At 34.1% G+C, this 20,875-nt stretch overlaps 2 protein-coding genes across 5 annotated transcripts in view; one reads left to right on the top strand and one right to left on the bottom strand.

Annotated features, from left to right (window-relative positions):
- LOC126970242 (transcription factor IIIB 90 kDa subunit) overlaps positions 1–20,875 on the top strand; it is an 83,064-nt gene that overhangs the window by 29,795 nt on the left and 32,394 nt on the right. The window lies entirely within an intron of this gene.
- LOC126970243 (BTB/POZ domain-containing protein 6-B) lies at positions 2,143–15,513 on the bottom strand. 3 transcript variants are annotated; one of them, XM_050816055.1, is made up of 7 exons: positions 15,306–15,513; positions 6,501–6,676; positions 4,498–4,767; positions 4,218–4,365; positions 3,847–4,063; positions 3,074–3,439; positions 2,143–2,928 (listed from the first exon to the last, which is right to left on the bottom strand). In XM_050816055.1, the coding sequence occupies exons 1-7, from the start codon at positions 15,410–15,412 to the stop codon at positions 2,437–2,439; spliced, it is 1,776 nt and encodes a 591-aa protein (XP_050672012.1). In that variant the 5' UTR covers positions 15,413–15,513; the 3' UTR covers positions 2,143–2,436. The 3 variants fall into 3 exon arrangements, with proteins under 3 accessions (XP_050672012.1, XP_050672013.1, XP_050672014.1); XM_050816056.1 differs by having other exon boundaries at positions 6,501–6,671; positions 15,306–15,426; XM_050816057.1 differs by lacking the exons at positions 6,501–6,676; positions 15,306–15,513 and adding an exon at positions 4,902–5,124.

Here is a 20,875-nt window from a genome sequence, read left to right as displayed (position 1 = left end):
TTTAATAATTTATTGATAACAATGAATTTTGGAAAACTTGTAGATTTTTCTACTTCTTGGCTCCATAGTAATAATTATTTTTGATCTATTAGCACATCCAAGTAAGCAGTATTAATCATAATATAATGACATCCTATAAACAAAAACTGTTATTTGAGAAGAAATATTGAAAAACATGAAATTAATACTTATAAATGAAATTAAAATATAAAAGGTAATATAGAGAACTTGATGAAATTATGTATAATTAAATTACTAATTAAGTCAGGGCCACCGAGGATACCATAAACTACCGACCTGTAGCAATTCTACCGGTGTTGAGTACAATCTTTGAAAAACAAATACCAAATCAATTGTAATTTGGCTCTACGAGGGGAAAGTCAACAATAAATGCTGGAATGGCACTTGTTAAAGATGAGAAAGAGTCGAACTAGAGTTTGGTAGGACTTCTATGATGCAATAGCTATTTTCTGTGACCTTTCGAAAGCTTTGATTGCGTAGATTTTAGTACTTTTTTTACTAAGTTCTTTACCATTCTTTAAAATTAATGTCTTCTTACTTAAACAGTTTGTAGATATTTGCGGTATACAATCAAGACTCCGATGTAGAGATAGGCGTGCCACAGGGTTCGATCCTGGCCCCGTTTCTCTTTTTAGTCTATATTAACGATCTTCTATTTATGGTAGGCAAACTCCTGGATATAGTTTTATTTGTTTATGAAAATTTTACTCAAAATAAAACGAAAGACAATATGGTGGATAGCAAAATGCTTAATAATGCTATGTTAAAAGTATTAATTTGGTTCATACATAATAACCTATTGTTAAATAGTTAAAAAAACAATTGTATTCGATTTCAACTACCAAGTGTGAAACAAATAGACGTTATGGTAATTCAAGATTCAAATAGATTGAGTTCTGCAGCTTTTGCTGTTAAAAAAATTGCAGTTAACTGATTTCACATCAGCTCGTTTGGGCTATTTTCGTAGATATTTCCATAGCATAAATCATTCAGTTTGGTATTGTGGGGAAATACTGCGGATGTTCATAATATTTTTACAAGAGAGAGCTATTAGAGCAATTTATAATATGGAAGGACTCGCGGAAGAGACTCGCTGCGGGAAATATTCATGTTGATATGGTATAAGAAGATCTGCGCTCGATCTTCTGATCTCATATTTAAATAATAGGATTCAGAGGGTAGTTGTGAAAGGCAGGAGATCTCCTGGGAATCCTCGCGTTATGGGGATACCACAAGGGTCTATTCTTGGACCCTTACTCTTCCTAATTAATATAAATTATCTACCTAACCTTGTAGAAAAAAATCACAATGTATTGTTTGCGGATGACACTTCACTCATATTCAAAGTGAAAAGAAGCCAAGTTTCAAATGACGAAGAAAATAATGCTCTATATGACATCGTATACTGGTTTAGCGCCAATAACTTATTGTTAAATAGTCATAAAACTAAATTAATATAATTTACCGCGCCAAATTTCAAAATGTAGATGCTAATATTATAGATAAAACCAGTGGAACCTGCTATATTTCTTGGCATTACTCTTGATTTCAATTGCAATGGGGCCCCCATATTGAAGGATTGACGAATAGGCTGAGTTCTGCAGCATATTATGCGGTTAAAAAAATTAGACAGTTAACTGACATAGATATGGCGCGACTAGTCTTTGACAAAGAAAGCTTCCTAAGAGGATAATGATGCATGGTTCTTGTCTGGTTCTGTGCAGAATATATTAAGTAGGCTTACCGCCAGTTGCAGAAGGCATCCTTAAAGTTAATGTTTCATTAGTTATAATACTGACACTTTAATTATCATTTCGACAGTCAAAGATAGCATGTGATATAACAAAATATTTAAATATGCTTTCTGCAATTGGCAGTTAGTTTATAAATGATTAAAAAGATGGGCTTGGAGTTTCTTGTGAGTTCTAATGGACAGGGCGTATCAATAACCACCAGCTGAACGTCCTGCTCATCTCATCCCTTATTTTCATTTAAAAAAAAAACTAATGTAGCTTCATGATATGTACCAATTAGTGTTGTTGCCATATGTTATGTTATCACTCCCTATGGTCAATAAATATATTTCTATTCTACTTAAAGAACTAATTAATGAAATAGAAATCAAGCTAGTTATTAGGTTTTATTACAATAAAATTCTCATAATTATTCAGTATAATCTAAGTTAAGCTACCAATGAATCAATCTTTTAGAGAGCTTTACAACACCCATATCACATTCTGAATTTACTAATTATTTACACAATATTTACAATGAACAAATAACTTCAAATGGAACAAATATTAATATATATCTATATATTCATAATTTAGTGCAAATGCCATTTGTTACAACTAATATCAGATCTCTGAAACACTACAAGGAGTAATAGTTCATGGGGCATTGTTGCCTCAATTGTCAGTCCTCTTCCGTGCTTGTATTTACAGCAGTGTTAACTGTTGGTCCGTAGTAAATTAGTTCTGGAATTTGGCCACCCTGGACACCAGTGCCGTTTGTACTTTCAGAAGAACAGTGAAATTGGAATGTAACAGTGCCCATGTAAACTTCACTTAAGCCATCTTGTCCGAAATAACTTAATTCACTTCCATCTAGAATGGCCGATGCAGTATAAAGGCAATCAGGTTCAATTTGAATTGGATTTTCAAAATAAACATGGAATGTACTGCTCGATCCATCGGAAAAGAATTTTGTGTTGTTTTCTGCCAGAACTATTCCCACACGTTTTAATTCTATCTTTACATTGTAATCAGCTGCACCGTTTGAGGATCCATACAAGCCAAAGCCAACAACAAAAATCCTTTTATCGACACAGAATTGTATTGAGTCACACCTTCCCCGGTATCTCCATTGGTTACTCCTATATGCACATGACTGAAATCGGTGACATATCTGAAAAATAGAGACATGATCATGAATATGTAATTTAAAACCTTATTTTCATTAAAAATAAATTAATTTGAATTTAATAATATTTTTATGAAAATTTAATAAGGTTGAAGCAACTTATAATGTTTTAAGAAATAACATTCATTACCTGTGCCTTAAGACCAGTCCTCGCTTTGACAGGATATGATAGTTGTGGTTTAGTTGAGGCAGTGAAGTGTAAAAATATATCTATAGTTTCTTGTGGAGTCAGTATTCCAAGCTGAGCAGCACTGTTAGCAAATTCCTCCAAGGTCATTGTTGGGAATCGTATCAGATGAATAGCACTTCCTAGCATGGCTCTTTTATTTGAAGGTGTAGGTTCTATTTCTCTACGCACACATTCAGCTTTAGCCCATGATAAAGCTGCTTCAAACAAATTAATTTCTTTGCAATTCAAAGTCTCTCTTTCTAACACAGACTCTAAAGTAGATACATCAATGTCGACAAATCCATCAGATGTGAGTGCCATTTCTGCCTGTAATATACAAGTCAAAGGTTAGGTAAATAAAAACTGCAATGCAGCTTTGTTAATTTTTTATTTTCTCTTTATAATATATTCCACATAAATCATATTATTATATGCTTTCAAGAACAGAATGTGAACATGTATGTTAAAGAAAAACACAAAATGTAGTATGACAAGTATTATTATATCTTAAATAATTATTAAGATTATGGCAATTAATTCACAACCAAGAAATAGATACCACACAAATTACAGATTAGTTTGACATAAATAATAATTTATTTACAAAAAAATACACATTTCTATTCTATGCTAGAAAGACTAAGGTTAGAAGATTTGGTGAGTTCCATAAATAAACTACTATAGGATGAAGATGATTCCACACTCAATGTGAGATTCTCTGTTGATTCACATACCTGTGCATCAATTACTTCCCAGCATCTGTTCATCAGTTCTGGCTCTTCAAAAAAACGTGATTGACTTAAAAGTAGACAGACATTCTTAGCTGTTAGACTTGTCTCTAGATAATTGACACAGGCTCTTGCAACATGTGGTACAAAATACTTTTTGGCAACATAGAGGGTTGATAAAACATTGTCAGCTTCTAGTTGGATTTCATCACAGTATAAATATCTGGAACAGAAAACAAATAATTTCATACTGTAAAATTCCTTTTAAGGGAAAAATTCATTGTATACTTGAACAGTACAGGTAGAAGGCATAGATAATTTGTATTAATTAATATACAGGTTGAATGCATGCTGTTAATATTATGAAATGAACTTACTTCAGTAAGGTGAGGAATGCTGAAGGATCAACATCGGGAACTTCAATATCTTGTTTACTTTCAGCCAAGCCACCATAAAACATAGCATAGAACACTGAACTGCCAGTTGCCAAAACATATTTGTGTGCTGGAATCACTTGTGTGTGTCCTGTAATACATAAAACAGTTTTGGATACTCTGACCCTTCAACAGCAATACCATACTTCATAAAAAAATTCAAAATGATTTTTAAATTATGCAAAGAAACAATTTTTCTTGTTAATAATAATTTAATGATTACCTGGTGGACCTACAACAAAGGTCACATCAGCCATTAATTGATTGTTGAACATGGCAGCATTTCTGTCTCGAATGGTGGTTTTTGTTGCCTGCCAATCAGGATCATGAGTTGCTGTTCCGGGTATTGAGGACACAGTCGGTGAGGGTGTTGAACTGGTTGAGCCACATGGCGAAGAAGGCACACTGTAGCACTGAGACACTTGTGTTCCCCTCTCCCTTTGCGATATCGTATTAGGTGGTGACAGTCCTCCAGCATTATTGATATTTTCAGCTGAAATAATTATTTCGAGTAAATGCCAACACTTTATATATTACTAATTTGAAAGTATAAATTAAACCAGTTTTCTTGAATAACTGCGTCACTTGTAGTCGAGTAAATCAATATTGCTAATGACAATTTCTTACCATTCATCCAAGTGTTTGTTTGTGTTACGGAAAGTATATTGTTATCTCGACCGTCTTGTAATCTTTTTGGAGGCTTAGATAAGATTCTTGAACTTATTGACATTTTGACCACTTCTTCGGAATTATTAAATATTTTATTATATTGTAAACAACAGAGAATGTAGAACGCCGTGACATCAAAGCGCCATTTTGTTTTTGTCACGAGTCGACAGACGTCAGACGACAACACAGACCAGAGAGTAGAGATGGCCTATACGCTGTGCGAAACGTAGAGAAGTAATTTTAATTTTTTGGCGCTAAGTTCCATTTAAATTATGTACCTTGCCGTTTTTTAATTTCCCTATATTTAAATTATATTTCTCATATTGCAATACTGTTACAGTATTAAAATAGATATCCCGTGCCACTAAATAAATTAAAATAGATGTCACATTTTTTTATATGTAAATAATAAATATTGTTTCGATAAAAAGAGAAAAAAAAAAGATTAACAAGCTCCATTGCAATTTTTATTTACCTAACCTTTGACTTGTATTATTTAATAAATTATTAGGTGACCTAAGGTCTGGTACGTCAAATTCAATCAAAGGATAACTTTGGTTATACAAAAAGGTAACTGCCAACCGCGATCTTCACTATACGATATTCTATTAATAAAATTGTAATTAATTAATTTTAATAGGTTATTTAAGTTTTATTTTATTATTTTTTATATAAATAGTGTTACTAATTATCAAGTCATATGTAATCGGAATACGGAATAAGTTAATTTTAAATTGTATACTTATGATTTTTTCTGGGAATATAATTCAAGTTTTAACTGTAATTTATGTGTTAACTAGTAAGTTAGTTTGATTATTTTGTAAAATGTAGTTATTTAATTATGGAAACAACGTAACATTAAATAATAGCTGATAATGCGTTCAATTGCATTTAGGAATAACTTCATTCGTGGTTGATATACAATAATCAGTCGATCAATCTTACCAACTACTGTTCTTACAATTTATTACTTGAGATGTTTTACTACATTATTTTTGTGTTCCTATTACATATCTACAATTCACCAACGATAATATTTTTTAATTTTGTAAAGTACATAATACTAAGAAAATTATTTTATTTTGTACTTTATTTATGTGTAAAATTTGAGGCACAAATATTTTCTATGAGTGATGTATAAATATTGGTTATTTATTTTTTATAAATAAATAAAAAAAATCAGTAAAAGTTATTTCAGACATATCACCCATATAAATTACAAAAACAGATACAGACTATTACCTAATCAAAAGAATTGCATTTATGTATATAACAAATAAATTAAATTTAAAAACTGATTAGAATTTATTTCGTTATCTTTATTACTATAACTTGCGACGTAACAATCTACCTTTGTCCATGTTTCTCAGTCATGCATAAAACCATCCACTTTATACTCTTAAATAATTAATTAGTGTGGTGTGTCATCTATTTACAACCATAATTCATAATAAAAAATAGTGGCACCTGGTGATCAACTTACAAAAAGAATTGGCATCGAATGGATTAAATTTCTTTTAATATTTATTAATTTTACAAAACACTTCTCAACTGTACCTTGTAAATTTTGTGGTCGAATCCTCTGAATACTGATCCTTTGGCGATGAACTCGCTGTGAAGGTTCTTGGCACGTATTCACTTCGGAAAACCGCCCGTCTTCATCGATAAGACTTTCAAAAAAATCTACGCTAGCATTCATTGATGACCGGGTGTTAAATGCATACCAAACTACACTGAAACAAATGTTTAACATTAATTACATGAAATATCTTTATACGAACCATTGAAATTTGAAGCTCTAGTATTGTTTAATACGATAGGGGTATGAAATTGCCGTTTTAGCGTACTGGCTGCTTTGCTTTAAAACAATTATTATTAAAACAAATCCAAGGGGTATTTGGTGCCAGATGTGCGAGAGTATGAAACACATGTCACATGACAACTAGAACATTCTAGATTTTAATAATATAGGTACATTATCGGTTCGTTTGATTTTCATTCGGCATAGCTTTATTAGTAAGATGAGTCCGTCGTAAATCCTACTACTCCACAGCTGAATATATAAGTGATCCGCCAGCATGGGACTAGATAAAATGAGAAAATAAATTCTTTTTATGACTTTTATACGTATGACGGCACACGATTAGGGACAATCCGGTGCAGACATATATGTACAAGTAACCTAAACATTGTCCACTTCAAAAAGTGCACTTCCGAGGGAATAACCTCAACCTATCTTAATGTTGTTTAACCCTAAAAGCTGGGCGGTTTGGCAACCTACAACTGACATGTGCAATCCTTACAGTGGAATCTGTTTGTGTTTTTTTTATATAAGAAAGGGGGCTTACGGGCAAGATGCTCACGTTATGTGAAGTGGTGTGGCAACCGTCCATGGATATCCGCAACACCATGGGCCATGAGTGCTTTGCGAGATGTTATATTCAGTTTATCCGTTTTTATTCAGTTCAATGAAAAAATATGTTTATGTCAGGAAATTATTTCTTTTTTTTTAATTAAATGGTAAAGATGTTTAGACAATAGAAATTCCAGTAACTTTAAAAGCAATTATTTAAGGTACAAGCGTTAATAGATACTTAAAAAAGACCATTCTGGAAAACGTTTTGACAAAACACGTTAAAACGTCACATGTTTTTTTAACATGGACAGAAGGGGATTTTGCATCGACTAAACTGTTTCTTCGAGTTTTGTACTTTTCATGATTTCAACTAAACAGTTTAGTTGATGGAAGTGTGCATACAATCGATTTTTTATCTCCTCAAATCGACCAGTCTTAATTCAGCAACGCTCGAGTCAAGGTGTTTACAAACAATGTCAATTAACAAGAAATTATTCGAGACTGGCAGTCACGGACCAATTGTTCAGTCGATGGTCTGCACACATCAATACAAATTGAGCGCTTGATCGATAGTTGTCCAACTTCCAAATCAAATCAAAATCACTTTATTCATGTAGGTCAGTGAGTCCTAGTATATTCAAATTCAAATTCAAATATTTTTATTCAAAATAGGATGTGAAATCACTTATTGAAAGTCAAAAAAAAACTACCACCCATTCCAAAGTGAATGCCTCAGGCCTGAGAAGAATGGGCGCAACAAACTCAGCGGGCTTTTTTTTTCATCAAAAATATGTTTTACAATTAAAGTAACATTTACAAAGTAACATTGTACAATTAAACTTATTATTTGAACTTTCTGGTATTATTATTATACTTTCTGGTATTTTATTTATACTTTCTGGTATTTTATTGTAAAAAAATTTTGAACAAAAAACAACCGCCTTCAAATCAAATCAAAATAACTTTATCATGTAGGACACGGAAATGACACTTATGAATGTCAAAAAGATATTTTTCTTATTGAATCTACCGCTTCTTCGTAAAGGGTTGAGCTAATGAGAAGAAGTAGCAAGAAACTCATTGCCACTCTTTCACTCCCACTTTAAATCAAATGCAAATCGATAAAGCTTTTTGACTTTTTTGTCGAGCAACTATCGAGTTGACAGTATGTGCGGTTTAATATATTCTTTAAACATATGATACACAACAAAACAGTTGTTCAACTGAAAGTTGTATGTATGCGCTAGCCCTTAGGGACGAGACAAGCACGACGTTTAGCAGATGGTATGGCGCTCATCTCGGCTATGTAGTGCCACTCAGAATTTTTGGAGATTTTAAAGAATCCTTAACGGCACTTCATTGTAATGGGCAGGGCGTATCAATTACCATGTACCATTAAATAAAACACCGCTATGAACAAAATGTGAAAAATCCACTTTAATACTTGATTATTAGGAATCAAGTGCAAGACTCATTGTCTGACATATAACCTTTGAACTTGAGTACATTACTTGCATGCCAGCTCTTTTCAAATCAAATCAAATCATCTTTATTTGCAAGATGAGGTAATAAAAAGATGTTGTTGGCTTATCATTGAGGCGAAGAGTAAGCAGAAAACACGCAAACAAGGTGTTTTTAGACAAGTTTTGTGGTGAAAATATGGCATTTGGAGCTATGAACACTACTTTATCCTGTTACACATACCCTTAAGTCTTACTTGTAGGGAAAACTAGTAAAGTTTAGAGGAGAGAGCATCATATTGACATTTCGCGAAGGCCGTTTTACATTTTTTATGGGACATATTTGGGTGCGGCGTTATCCAAGAACAGTTACGTTGAGGGGTAGCGTAGCATGTTTTCTTAATATACCCCGAAGAAAATATAGTTGTCTGACCGTTAAAACTTGGCATTCTGAGTAAAGAAGGTTGGTAGATTATCTGATAGGTTTATAAAGCATTATCTTTAGAATAGCTCTTTGAGCTCTTTCCAGACTTAACATAATAGTTACGCGGGCTCCATCCCAAACAGGGATACAATAGGTCAAAAGTGATTGGCATACGGCAAGGTTATTTTGTATAACATGTTTGTTGCTTGTCGGAAGCTGTTTGTTGTGTGTGCCGAGGTCTCGGAGGGTAAGGTGCATATAGACGAGGGGACTGAGTATCTTTGACCTTGCCGTTTATTAGCACTTCAATTCTTTAGGTCTTTCAATATTGTCATCCCTATACGTGATTAAACCATGTGTCAAGTGTTTCAAGAGTTTGTATGGCGTAAATACTTACTCTTTCATAATTTCAATGAGTTCACCATCCTGATAGATTGATAGAGGACTACAGTGCGGTTTTTAAGGCACTTTCTTTCACGTACAACGAAACCGTGGAGTAAAATTTCATGAGCGATATCTATGACGATATGACATGGGAAGCCTAAAATGCTGGCAACGCTTCTGTAAGTCCTCTGGTGTTCTCAGGGAGTGTGGGTAGTCCATTTATCGAGGAAGGCTATAGGCTATGTTTTTTTTTTCAAAATTGGGGATCCGTAATAAAATTGCTATTTTGTAACACAAGGTGTAAAATCAAAAACCTATTTTTGCGTGCGCTGCAAAAACTATTGACAATAGAACAAAATGATGTACAGGCAATATTTTATTACTTATAAAACTATCGCGTGAATTATACTTTATATGGCAAAACAACGTTTGCCGGGTCAGCTAGTATTATTATAAAATTCGTATATTTTTCTGTTTCTTTCGTTTCGCACGTTAACTTAAGAGCAACGTCCTTAATCACCGATCAGTTGTGCAGCGATGATCACTTATCAACAGGTCAACTACTCATAGTATTTTTTCTTTGGTTTTGTGTTTTTCTATTTGTTTAATTTAAGGTTATATCTACTCGTTCGTCCTACTATTGCTTAAAAATACCATGCTTTACGAAGCAGTGATGCAAGATATAAATAGGCCATTTTATTCTTATTGAAATCGGAAAATATTTTCAGTAAGCAAATATTTTATAACACAAACATGAGGTTTTAGAAGGTGCTGCATGTCCAATCGACACTATATATCAATTCACTAAAGCCGCTGTAACGTCGGGAGTTTATACAAAATTCCGAGAAATACCCGAATAAAGCAAATATGAAAACGTTTAGACAGTTTTTGAATCATCGTATCGTATCCGCCCTTGCCGTTGAAATGCTATGTATGACAAACTAAAGTATCAAAAATAAATCAAAAATATATTTATTTACTTTATTCAAAACATACATTACCATAATTTGGGCTAGTGTCCTCCGGTAATTAATTAATACTTGTATTGAAAGGCACCGCTCTTCCTAAATTTTAATTCTTAATGTTAACGAATTAACTGTAAAGGTATACGACCATAATCTTTGTTTACATTACTACTTAATTTATTGATTGAAAATTAATCTATGTGTGTTTGTGTGTTTGTGTTGGTGTGCGTGCAACACGTATATAAAGTATAGTATGCATTTATTTATGACAACACAAAACATATTATATACATAGTAAAATTAATAAATTAAGAATAGGATGTCATGAAAAGAACACCCACTCAGCATTTTGGAATTGAAATAAGGATCACCCCAATTCCAAAACTGATTATCAGGAGGTACCAACCATGTCGACCTGATGACAGCAGCCGTAGACACCACGGTTCCTTTTGTTTTAAAAGTAACCGTCTAAAAACAGTACAAAAAGAGAAGAAACTAAAAAGATTGAATTCTAATGGGAGTCTTAAAAGATTTTTTTTATAACATTAAATAGGATATAATTCTTTTGATTTTTTATTTATTGAAGCTTTCTGATTGAAAATATTCTGATAATAATTATTTTTATGCCTCTGAACACTTTTGTATCTCTGTTAGAAAATATTTCAGTTCGTTGTTAAAAGAGATCATACTTTTTTTGATCTTTAATAGGTGGCGGCAAATCATTCCAGCATTTGGAGGCGCTGTATTTAAAGCTTCCCCTAAATGCTGCGGAAAGTGTGTTTTGTGTGAATATGCACGCATGCCTGTGTCTGTGTTTTGGTGAAATTTTTGTATGTTTACATAAATAGATTATTAAATTTTTATTTTATTATTATTTCTTCAGATCATACGTAATCAATGGTGTTTAGATATGCCGTTAGTAAAGTTAAGTATCATATCCACAATCTGGATGTGTGTGGCGTTTCACCACTATTCTTAAGGAACTTTCTTCCACTAAACTATGAAATGAGATTCCTTACGCGGTGTTTCCAGGTCGATAGGAAGAGGGCACCTTCAAATAAATATACGAACAATATACCGCCACCTTTCAAAGCCTCCTTATCTGTTAATTCCCTTAAGGCGCGGACTGACTAGGATTGTAAATGCCGCTAAAATATTTACGTTGATCAAAGTTAGCTAAGCTGCAAATGGGCATTTTATTTACTGATTTTCTTTTGTTTATTCAAAATTTACATATTAAATTGAATAATTGTTCGGTTTAAGTTTTAGTAAAGTACTAATTCTATTAAATTCTTTAAAAAAGGATGTTTTTATCGCTCAAAATTCGGAGATTTTTGACTCCAAAGTTTATTTTTGGGAAGCAATTTCCAAATTTTTTATTGGATATTGCAAATTATATATACATATATATATTCAATTCGGTTAAAAATTTTCTTTAAGTACTTATTTATGCAATGTATTTTTTGCGTCGGAATATTTTCATTGCGTTATGTTGTAATTGACTCTCAAAGACACCAATTTTTGTGGATATTGAAATATGACCGCGCCTTAAATTAAAAATGATCTATTAAATGAATATCGGAGTCAGTATTTCAGTATTAGTTGCGTCCAAAGAGACTAGGAGGTTTTTGTTTTGTTTTATTTTATTTTATTTTTTGTAATTATTAGTTATTATTAATTATTATTACTCCTTTTCTGTTTGTTCTTGTTTTTAATTTTAGTTTAGTAGTTAATTGTTGTAAGTTTAATAAGTATATTAATAATTTATTTCAGGCGAGGTGTCGCCCTTGAGGTTCATGTGTCACGCGGGGGTCACAGAAGATCAGCGTTACAACACACTTGTGTTGAAACACAATATGCTGAGTGGCTCCTTTTTAAACACCACACGTTGTTATGCTTCATTTTGTTATTTGGGTGTGTGTTGATATAAATGTTGCCTCGTTTGTGTGATTAGCTACTGTAATGTTGGGTGTCGGAGAATACTTACCATTAGGTCATGTGTTGACTCCTGTTTCCTCCTCTGCGGTTGGTTTAAGGACTAGTTGGTTTTACCAGTGGGAGGCCTTTGCACAGGATGCTGGCTAGATTATGGGTACCACAACGGCGCGTATTTCTGCCGTGAAACAGTAATGTGTAAACATATCCGTTTTTCGATCTGAAGAGCGCCGTAGCTAGTGAAGTGACTGGGCAAATGAAACTTAACATCTTATGTCTCAAGAAGACGAGCGCAATTGTCATCAGCTGAACGTACTGTTAGTCTCATCCCTTATTTTCATTAAAAAGGACCTGTGAGGCGTAAAATAAACCCCCATAAAGCCCTGCCGGTTGATCATCGACCTCGTCAGATAATATTTAGTCATTCATAATACCTGTAGCAACTGTACAGATACTTTCTTTTATCTAAATAAATTGCTTTCGCATTTATAATGTACGTGAGCATAACTTTTTAATAGAACCTGTCTTAGCTTATATACGTAGGTATATATTATAATACTAGTTGACTCGGCAAACGTTGTTTTGCCATATAAATTACTAGCTTTTACTCGCGACTTCGTCCGCGTGGAATAGTTACTTTCGGCAGTATTTTAATTTTTTAGGAGTCTGCAAATAATACACATTCAAACTCTTTTGCTGCGCTCTTCTATGATACAGCGGATATCCCTTGTCATTGTGGATAGTCTCTCCAGTAGTATTTCCCTACGAACTTTTATATCTGATTCCATCCCCATGTAGGTCAAAGTTTCAAAAATGCTCGAACAAATATTTATAAATTCATACTTATCAAGTGCCTACATACAAAGTTTATGGTTTTATCTCCGAAAATGACTAATTCCCACACAAACTTCCATCCCCTATTTCAACCCCTCCATTTATTTTTTCGCAATTAAAGGTAGCTTATGTCCTTTTCCAAGCTCTATTCTATCTCTGTATTTAATTCCATCAAAATTGGTTCAGTGGGTTAGGCGCGAAAGCGTAACAAACAAACTTACATTCACATTTATAATTTTAAAAGGGATTTTTAGAGTTAAAGCGCGTCTTGGACATTGAAACATTATTTTTCCTAAATAAATAAAAAAATCTAAAGTAAAAGTAGCTTAAGTTACTCCTTAGTACATCAGCTAATCAAGAAAAGTCCCGTCAAGTTATTAGCCGGAACAAACAGGCAGATAGATAGACAAAAATTATATAAAATGTTATTTTGGTGTATACATATTCATATAAATGAAGTAAAAAACGGTTATTTCAATATTACAAACAGACACTCCAATTTTATTTATATGTATAGATATACGATTGGTTCATGTTCCATTTATTCGTTATGTAATAGTACCTATATGATAAAAACTCGCTGTTATAAATTAAATTGCATACTATACATGCTCAACAAGGTATTTCAAATTTATTTCTACATCATAATATATTTTAATGTCTGTCATCAACGACCTTCATAGTATTACTACAGGCTTGTGTCCGCGGCTTTGCGTTAAATTAGTATCATTCTCCCATGGGAACTCTTATTAATAAAAGCGTCACGGTATTCCCGTTAGATGACATGTCAGTGAAAGTTATATAATACTAGCTGACCCGACAGCCGTTGTTCTTTAGATAATAAAAAATATCTGTGTTATAGGATATATATAATAATATTTTAAAACATTAAGAATGATTTCGTAAAAAATGCTCCCTGTTGTTATAATGAAATTGTTTCACAGCGGAACTGCGTGCGTCACTAAATTCTCTCATAGAAAATATGTCCATACAAAACAATAAAATAATTATGGGTCCCAAATCGAAATAAAAACTATCCTATCTCTCAAGTTGGACCAACTTGCACTCCATGAAGTAATCCCCATTAAAATCTGTTCATTAGTTTAGGAATCCATCGCGGACAAACAACGTGTCATCTAATTTATATATATTCGATATGGCTGATTGACATGATTGGCCTTGGATTTGAAGTACCTGGACATAGAGCTAAAATTAGTTTAGCAACTCTTAATTTCTCGATATAATGTTACCGAAATCCTTTTCTATATCTCTGACAACGTGTGTTCATAATTTCCTGATGATCGATTTAGTAGTTAAGGTGTGAAATAATGACTAACAAACAAAGAAACTCTCATATTACTAAAGACTCGACTCGTGTTTTTATTGAAATTTGTAGTTTTGGTAAAAGTGTAAGTATTACAGTGGCCCGCCATTCTGCGGAGATACAGTAATGTGCAAGCATTATTGTGTTTTGGTTAGAGGCCGCCGTAGTTAGTGAAATTACTGGGCAAATGAGACTTAAAATCTTATATCTCAAAGTGAATATTGCAATTGCGATAGCGCTCAGAATATTGGGTTCATATTCTCTATCACTTAGGTCTATATTCTAGAAGGTTCTGAATACATGTAGTTCTTTCGTCCTCGTCGGCATGCATGCGTACAACGTATTTATTTATTTATTTATTAAGGTTTACCGACAGATAGCACACAGAAACTTATTTGGAATACATATACACAACTTTAAACTATAGTGTTTATTAGTTATCTTAGTTGTAAACAGAGGTTGTGAAGAATATGTGTACGAATATATCTCCAACAATGCAAGATTATTAATATCTAATTAATTTTTTGTTTGTGAATCAGCCAGTTGATTATTCACTATAAAACTAAAAAGCTGGTTTGTGTCTGGCAATGCGCTAAAGACATAAACAGATGGATTTATTTATCGCTTCATAGTCTTAATTAACTCGAGTACTGAACAACAATGATAATCTCTCTACTAACCGGTAGACGAAAAGCACTAAACCAGCTTTAGTGAACACCCAACGCAGGAAAATCCTTCCGAGGACAACAGGTAACTTGTGCGGCAGTGTAACAACTTTACCCCTCATCTCATTTTAGGCTGCATTATCATAACGTGACACTAGAACACAGCACGGCACGGAACACATCGCACGATGACTAGAACTCGACTGGCTCACTTTTGTTCCTCGCAGACCGCAGCGTACACGAAATGCTTGCTTTTAGCTGCGTCCCTCGTCGACCTACAATCACATTTGGTTACGACTTTCGCGGACACAATGGCCATACGGTGTGCAGTGTGCACAATGTTTTTACTCTCTGAGCTCCAATTCGGTATCCGTGTTCGAGTGTATTTTGTTTCAGTTATGTTGACAGTGATATAACATACTTGAATAGGGACAACGTCTCGATACACTTCTGCAATACGGACCTTAGAGCAATAATTACTTCAAGGCTATAAGAGGCATTAATTATTTTCTCAAAATTGACCTCTGGAATGCCTTTTTGATGTCATTTCTAATATACTAGACACTACTACCGCTTCGGAAACAAATGACGCTCTGAGAGAGAAGAAGCGGCACAAAAAGCTCTCCCATCATTCTTTTGCGCCCTTTTTAATGAAATATACGATATTGTACTGTCATTGCTATTGCTATAAAATAATCATTATCTAGTCCCAGGCTGATCACTTAGATATTTAGCTGTGGAGTAGTAGGATTTACGACAGAGCCATTTTTTAATAAAACATTGAAATTTATTCATAGATAATGCCTGAACAGTGGCTGGGACTTTATTATAAAAGTGTATACATTTACCCTTAAAGCTATTATTATGTATTTTATGAAGCCTACTGGAATTAGTTACAAGCAATCCCTTATCTCAAGTGTTATAATAATGATAATCACCATTAACAGCAAAAAGGTGACGATTTTTGTGAAGCTGGGAAGATCGCTGCAGTTACGCGTTTTTGCAATATCAAAAATTCGATTGAAGCGCTTTTTTTGAAAGAAATACTTGATGATACCCACGTCATATCGTCAGAACACGTTATTTATCTCATGGATACTTTAAGGATTACGAAAGCTGATTGATATTGGCTAGTCATCGCCAGACAGGAAATAATTCAGCCTTGAAAGGCAAAGCTTAAATTAACACATCACAGATTGCTAATAAACATTTATTTGAAAGTCTAGACATACTTTCCTGGGGTCTTCTATTAGCATTCAACCCTGTTTATACTATTGATATATATAAATAAATTTGAATGTTTTATTAAAAAATGGTTCTGTCGTATATCCTAATACTCCACAGCTAAATATCGGTTAAATAATGACAAATACGCGAAGGGGTTCTAGCTTCACTGCTTTAATCTTGAAAGTACGAATACTACGTGGATGACCAGATATTTTTCTCTTTTTATCTCTGATGATGAAAAACTCTGTCAGGTGTCGTGCCCGTGTTAATTGCTCGCTAATAAATAGGGGTCTAAATAAGAATAGTATCAGTCGTCTTCTCAGACACAGTCGCGTCAAATAAAAAGCCTATGATCACGTTTATTTAAAAAAAATTGTAAGGTATGTACTACTATATTGTGATGCAATATTAAAAACAATATTGTAACCTTGTTTTGTTATTTTCACAATTTCCTAGTTGTTGTTTATATATTATTATTGTTTTACATTTAAAAATGTAATTATGACGAATCGAGTCGATAACTGTATTTATTTCTGCAGTGACTTAGTTAAAATAATATCATTTTTGCTTTATACTTAAGCTGTTTTTTAAAGTTGAAAATTCTTTAGGCGTGCCGAGAATTTTATTTTGAGTTTTGAATGAGACTGAGCCGACACGATTGGATATTAAAGCTTGTTCGGATAAAGTGGGCTTGACTAAGTGAGAGTATTTCGGTGTGCACTGTTGTATTTTGTAAAGTTTTCACTTCTGCCATATTGTCTCAAGCGCACATCTTTTTTCTGTATACTTTTGAGAATTTTTCATCGAAATGAGTGTATTTGTGTATTTTTACTGCGCTAGGTTAAACCAACCGCGCCGTAGACCAGCCACTATGACTATCGGTTTCTGTGATTCACATATTGTTCAACAATCGAAAGTCAAATTGACCTTCATTCGAGCGTCTGACGAGTCAACAGTTCTTAAAGATGCCATGCAGAGGTGAAACACGGGTCGAAGTTTTGTGAAACTTAGAGTCGATCATTGGACCTTCAGTTATAAATATAATAATAGGTTGAACTGTTGACTCTCACCACGGAACCCCCGATCTTCCTCTTCTATAAAAATATCAACTAAGTTAATTACTATTACAAAATTTTCTTTCCTAATCCTTATTCGATTTGTTCCAAAGGTATTCAAACATTAAGTGACCTTTATTTCGATTAAAATATATTTAGTATAAATTTAATGTATTTGTTGTAATCGTTGCATATTAATTATCTTAATTGATTGATATCAATATTGATTTTCCTTATCACGGTCACTCAATAACATTATAACAACGCGTTCCAACGTCACAATATAACGAAGTGGCACAAAAATATGTTCGATTATTAATTAGCTAATTATAGTTAATAATTTGCTAAAAAAATTGGCCCCGTGAATGAAGAAATGCACAAATTTCATTCACTTTTCACATCAGTCGTGTTAATATAAAGTTGTTCGTAAGGTGAAAGTTAATCGTCGTCGATCGGCTGGTGTTATTTTGGTAACTCATAGATTTTTTTTATGAAATTAAGGGACGAGGCGAGCAGGAGGTTCCGTTGATGGTATTTGATACGCCCTGCTCATTGTAAATGCCGCTTAGGATTCTTGTAAAACAAAAAATTCTAAGCGGCAATACAATAGTGCTAGTAGTTTGCGCCCAACAGACAGAAACACAGTAACGCTTGTACATTACTGCTTCACGGCAGAAAAAGGCGCCGTTGTGGTACCCATAATCTATGCAAAGGAACCTCCCACTGGTGATAGATGAACGAAAGCACGGGAGCTGGCAATTAGTCTGGATATATCAAAGGCCTTCGATCGTGCATGGCGCTCCTTTCCAAACTTCCATAATTATTAACGCTTCGTCACTGGGCGCAGCATACGGATATTGTTCGAACACGAAGCCTGTGTACACTGGAGTTCCCCAAGGCTACATTGCTATGCATATGACTGTTCTGCAGATGTCGTATACACGGCCATGCAGGCTCTCTCGGAAAACCGTCGAGTAAGGGTGCTCGAACTTCCAACGATATCATTGGAAGTTCGAGCACCCTCGAGGAAGTTCATTTAGAAGAGTATTGAAAGTAGTATAATATCTTATGGTTAGTAGAATTCGCATTGGCCCACCTCATATCCATTCTCTGTAATTTTTATACAGAAAAGAGACAGAAATAACCAAACTTTGGACTCGCTTCTTTTTCACTTTCTTTTGTCCGCTCAGTTCATTTACATATCTATATTTGAAAGATTTAATATTCAGGGATGAAAAAGGAGCAATTTTATGAAAGCGCTTGCAAATTGGAGCATATAAAATATTATTTCATGTAATTAATAGTCTCACATGAGACGTGTTAGACATCATCAAGTCACAAGTCATCCAAAAGTCGCGAATTCACAGTACACATACGAGTATGTATAATACTATAACGTATCCTGTCTGATGACCAATGCAATGCTAATATGCTTATCTAACATCAGCACTTGTTAATATTTTAGTTCGTTTGCTGGTGACGCATGAAACAATTAAATTAGAGTTTATTTTTTACGATGGCAGAGGAAGAGGTTTGCAAAAATAGCAGCAGACAGCAGATAGGCACGATGAATGTCTAAATAAACACTCTAATGCTCGGAACGTGGGCCTATTAACTTCACAGGAAAATGCAATTTGCCTAAAAATATGGCCAATGCTAAATCTGAATAATGAAACTGATTATTTTGTTTCTACCAACATTAACGGTGTGGCTTTATGGAATCGCAAGAAATTCAAATGATATGCCAGAAAACATCTGATTATGATGCTGATAGCCGATTGCATATAGCCGAGTACGCGCTTTTATTGAATGTTGTCGAAGGACGTCGGTTCTGTTACGTGATAGGTTTTTTATTACTGTCATTAGTTTCACTGACAAAATTTAACACACCTTAAGAAATTAAAGAAAGTCTTCAGATTGTATTTAGATAGATCAGCGATCAATAAACTCTTCAGTTTTGACACGTTTGAACTGAAGTTTTGAAATTTCTTTATGTATTTCTGTGTTTCGTTTCCTAATCATAATATACCTGCAGTTACTATGTATTACGTAAGAACATGGTAAAAAATTTGTTCATCGTCCATCCCCAACTTTTTTTTTATATTTCAACTGTGGGAGGCCTCTTTGCACGGGATGCCGATGATCATTCCTATAACTGCCACAATTAGTGTATTCGATATATCGAGTGACGCGGACGTTTTCTTTCGTAGTCTCTTGGAAGAGAAGGGGAAATTGGCCTCTAAAAAGCTTGGTGTCCTCAGTAAGGCAAGATAGTACTTCACTATAAACCATCGCCCGCAATTATATAAGGCGGAAACTCGGCCTCACATGGAGTACTGTTCTCACCTCTCTAGGTGCTCCTCAGTACCAGCTTCTTCCACTTGACTGCATACAACAAAGAGCGGCTCAAATCATCAACTTTGGCGTTGCGTAGAGATGTGGGTTCTCTCTGTATCTTCTTTGGGAATGAAGGGACCACCTATGAGGCTATTTATCTTTCCACCCGCATCATGTTGACGTCTGGCATTCTGCGAGTTTTGCGAGGACCTTCTTGCCTCGCACAGTCACTTTGTGGAATCAGTTCCGGCTGCATTTTTCCCAAACTGGTACGACTCAGGGACCTTCAAGCATAGTGCTTACTAGCCTACCTTAAAGGTCTGCCTTAAGCATCTCTTTTTACGCATTTCCATGGGTGGTAGCCGCACCACTTCTCATAATTTGAGTCTCTTGCCCGTTTACCCCTTCTTTTGTGTCTAAAAAAAGATGTGTGCTAAAGCGACGCCTTTTTCTGCCGCCAAGCAGTAGTTTGTGTTTCTGTTTGATGGGCGCTGTAGCTAGTGAGTATTGATGGGTATTGACACTTAACGTGTTACGTGTGTTACCCAAGATGTCAAGTGCAATTGCGATGCCACTCAGATTTTTGTGTTTTTCAAGAAGCCTGAGTGGCACTGCATTGTTATGCATGGGCCGGGCGTACGTACCATCATATGAACGTCCTACTCGTCTCATAAATTTTTATTATAAAAAATAAATTAATTAACCACATTTTAATAGCTGTGTTATAAAACTAAATCTTGTTCGCAATATTAAAACTTCGGTTAGATGGAAGGAAGTTAACGAAATGGTGCAACTACTGGTAATTTGTTACATAATAGATACCCAGTCCTATTTAAGAATTCTACACAGATTGAAACGACACCGTTCAAGTTGCGGGTATTTTATTTCTTGTAACACCGATCTCATGAATCTGATTATAAGGTGTTATTTATTTTTGAATTTACTAGTATTTTTGTTTTGATGTTT

Source organism: Leptidea sinapis, chromosome 20 (genome assembly GCF_905404315.1).
Source record: "Leptidea sinapis chromosome 20, ilLepSina1.1, whole genome shotgun sequence".
In the NCBI taxonomy this organism is placed as follows: domain Eukaryota; kingdom Metazoa; phylum Arthropoda; class Insecta; order Lepidoptera; family Pieridae; genus Leptidea; species Leptidea sinapis.
Note: the sequence above shows the minus strand (reverse complement) of the source record. Positions and strands in the feature narration are given on the sequence as shown.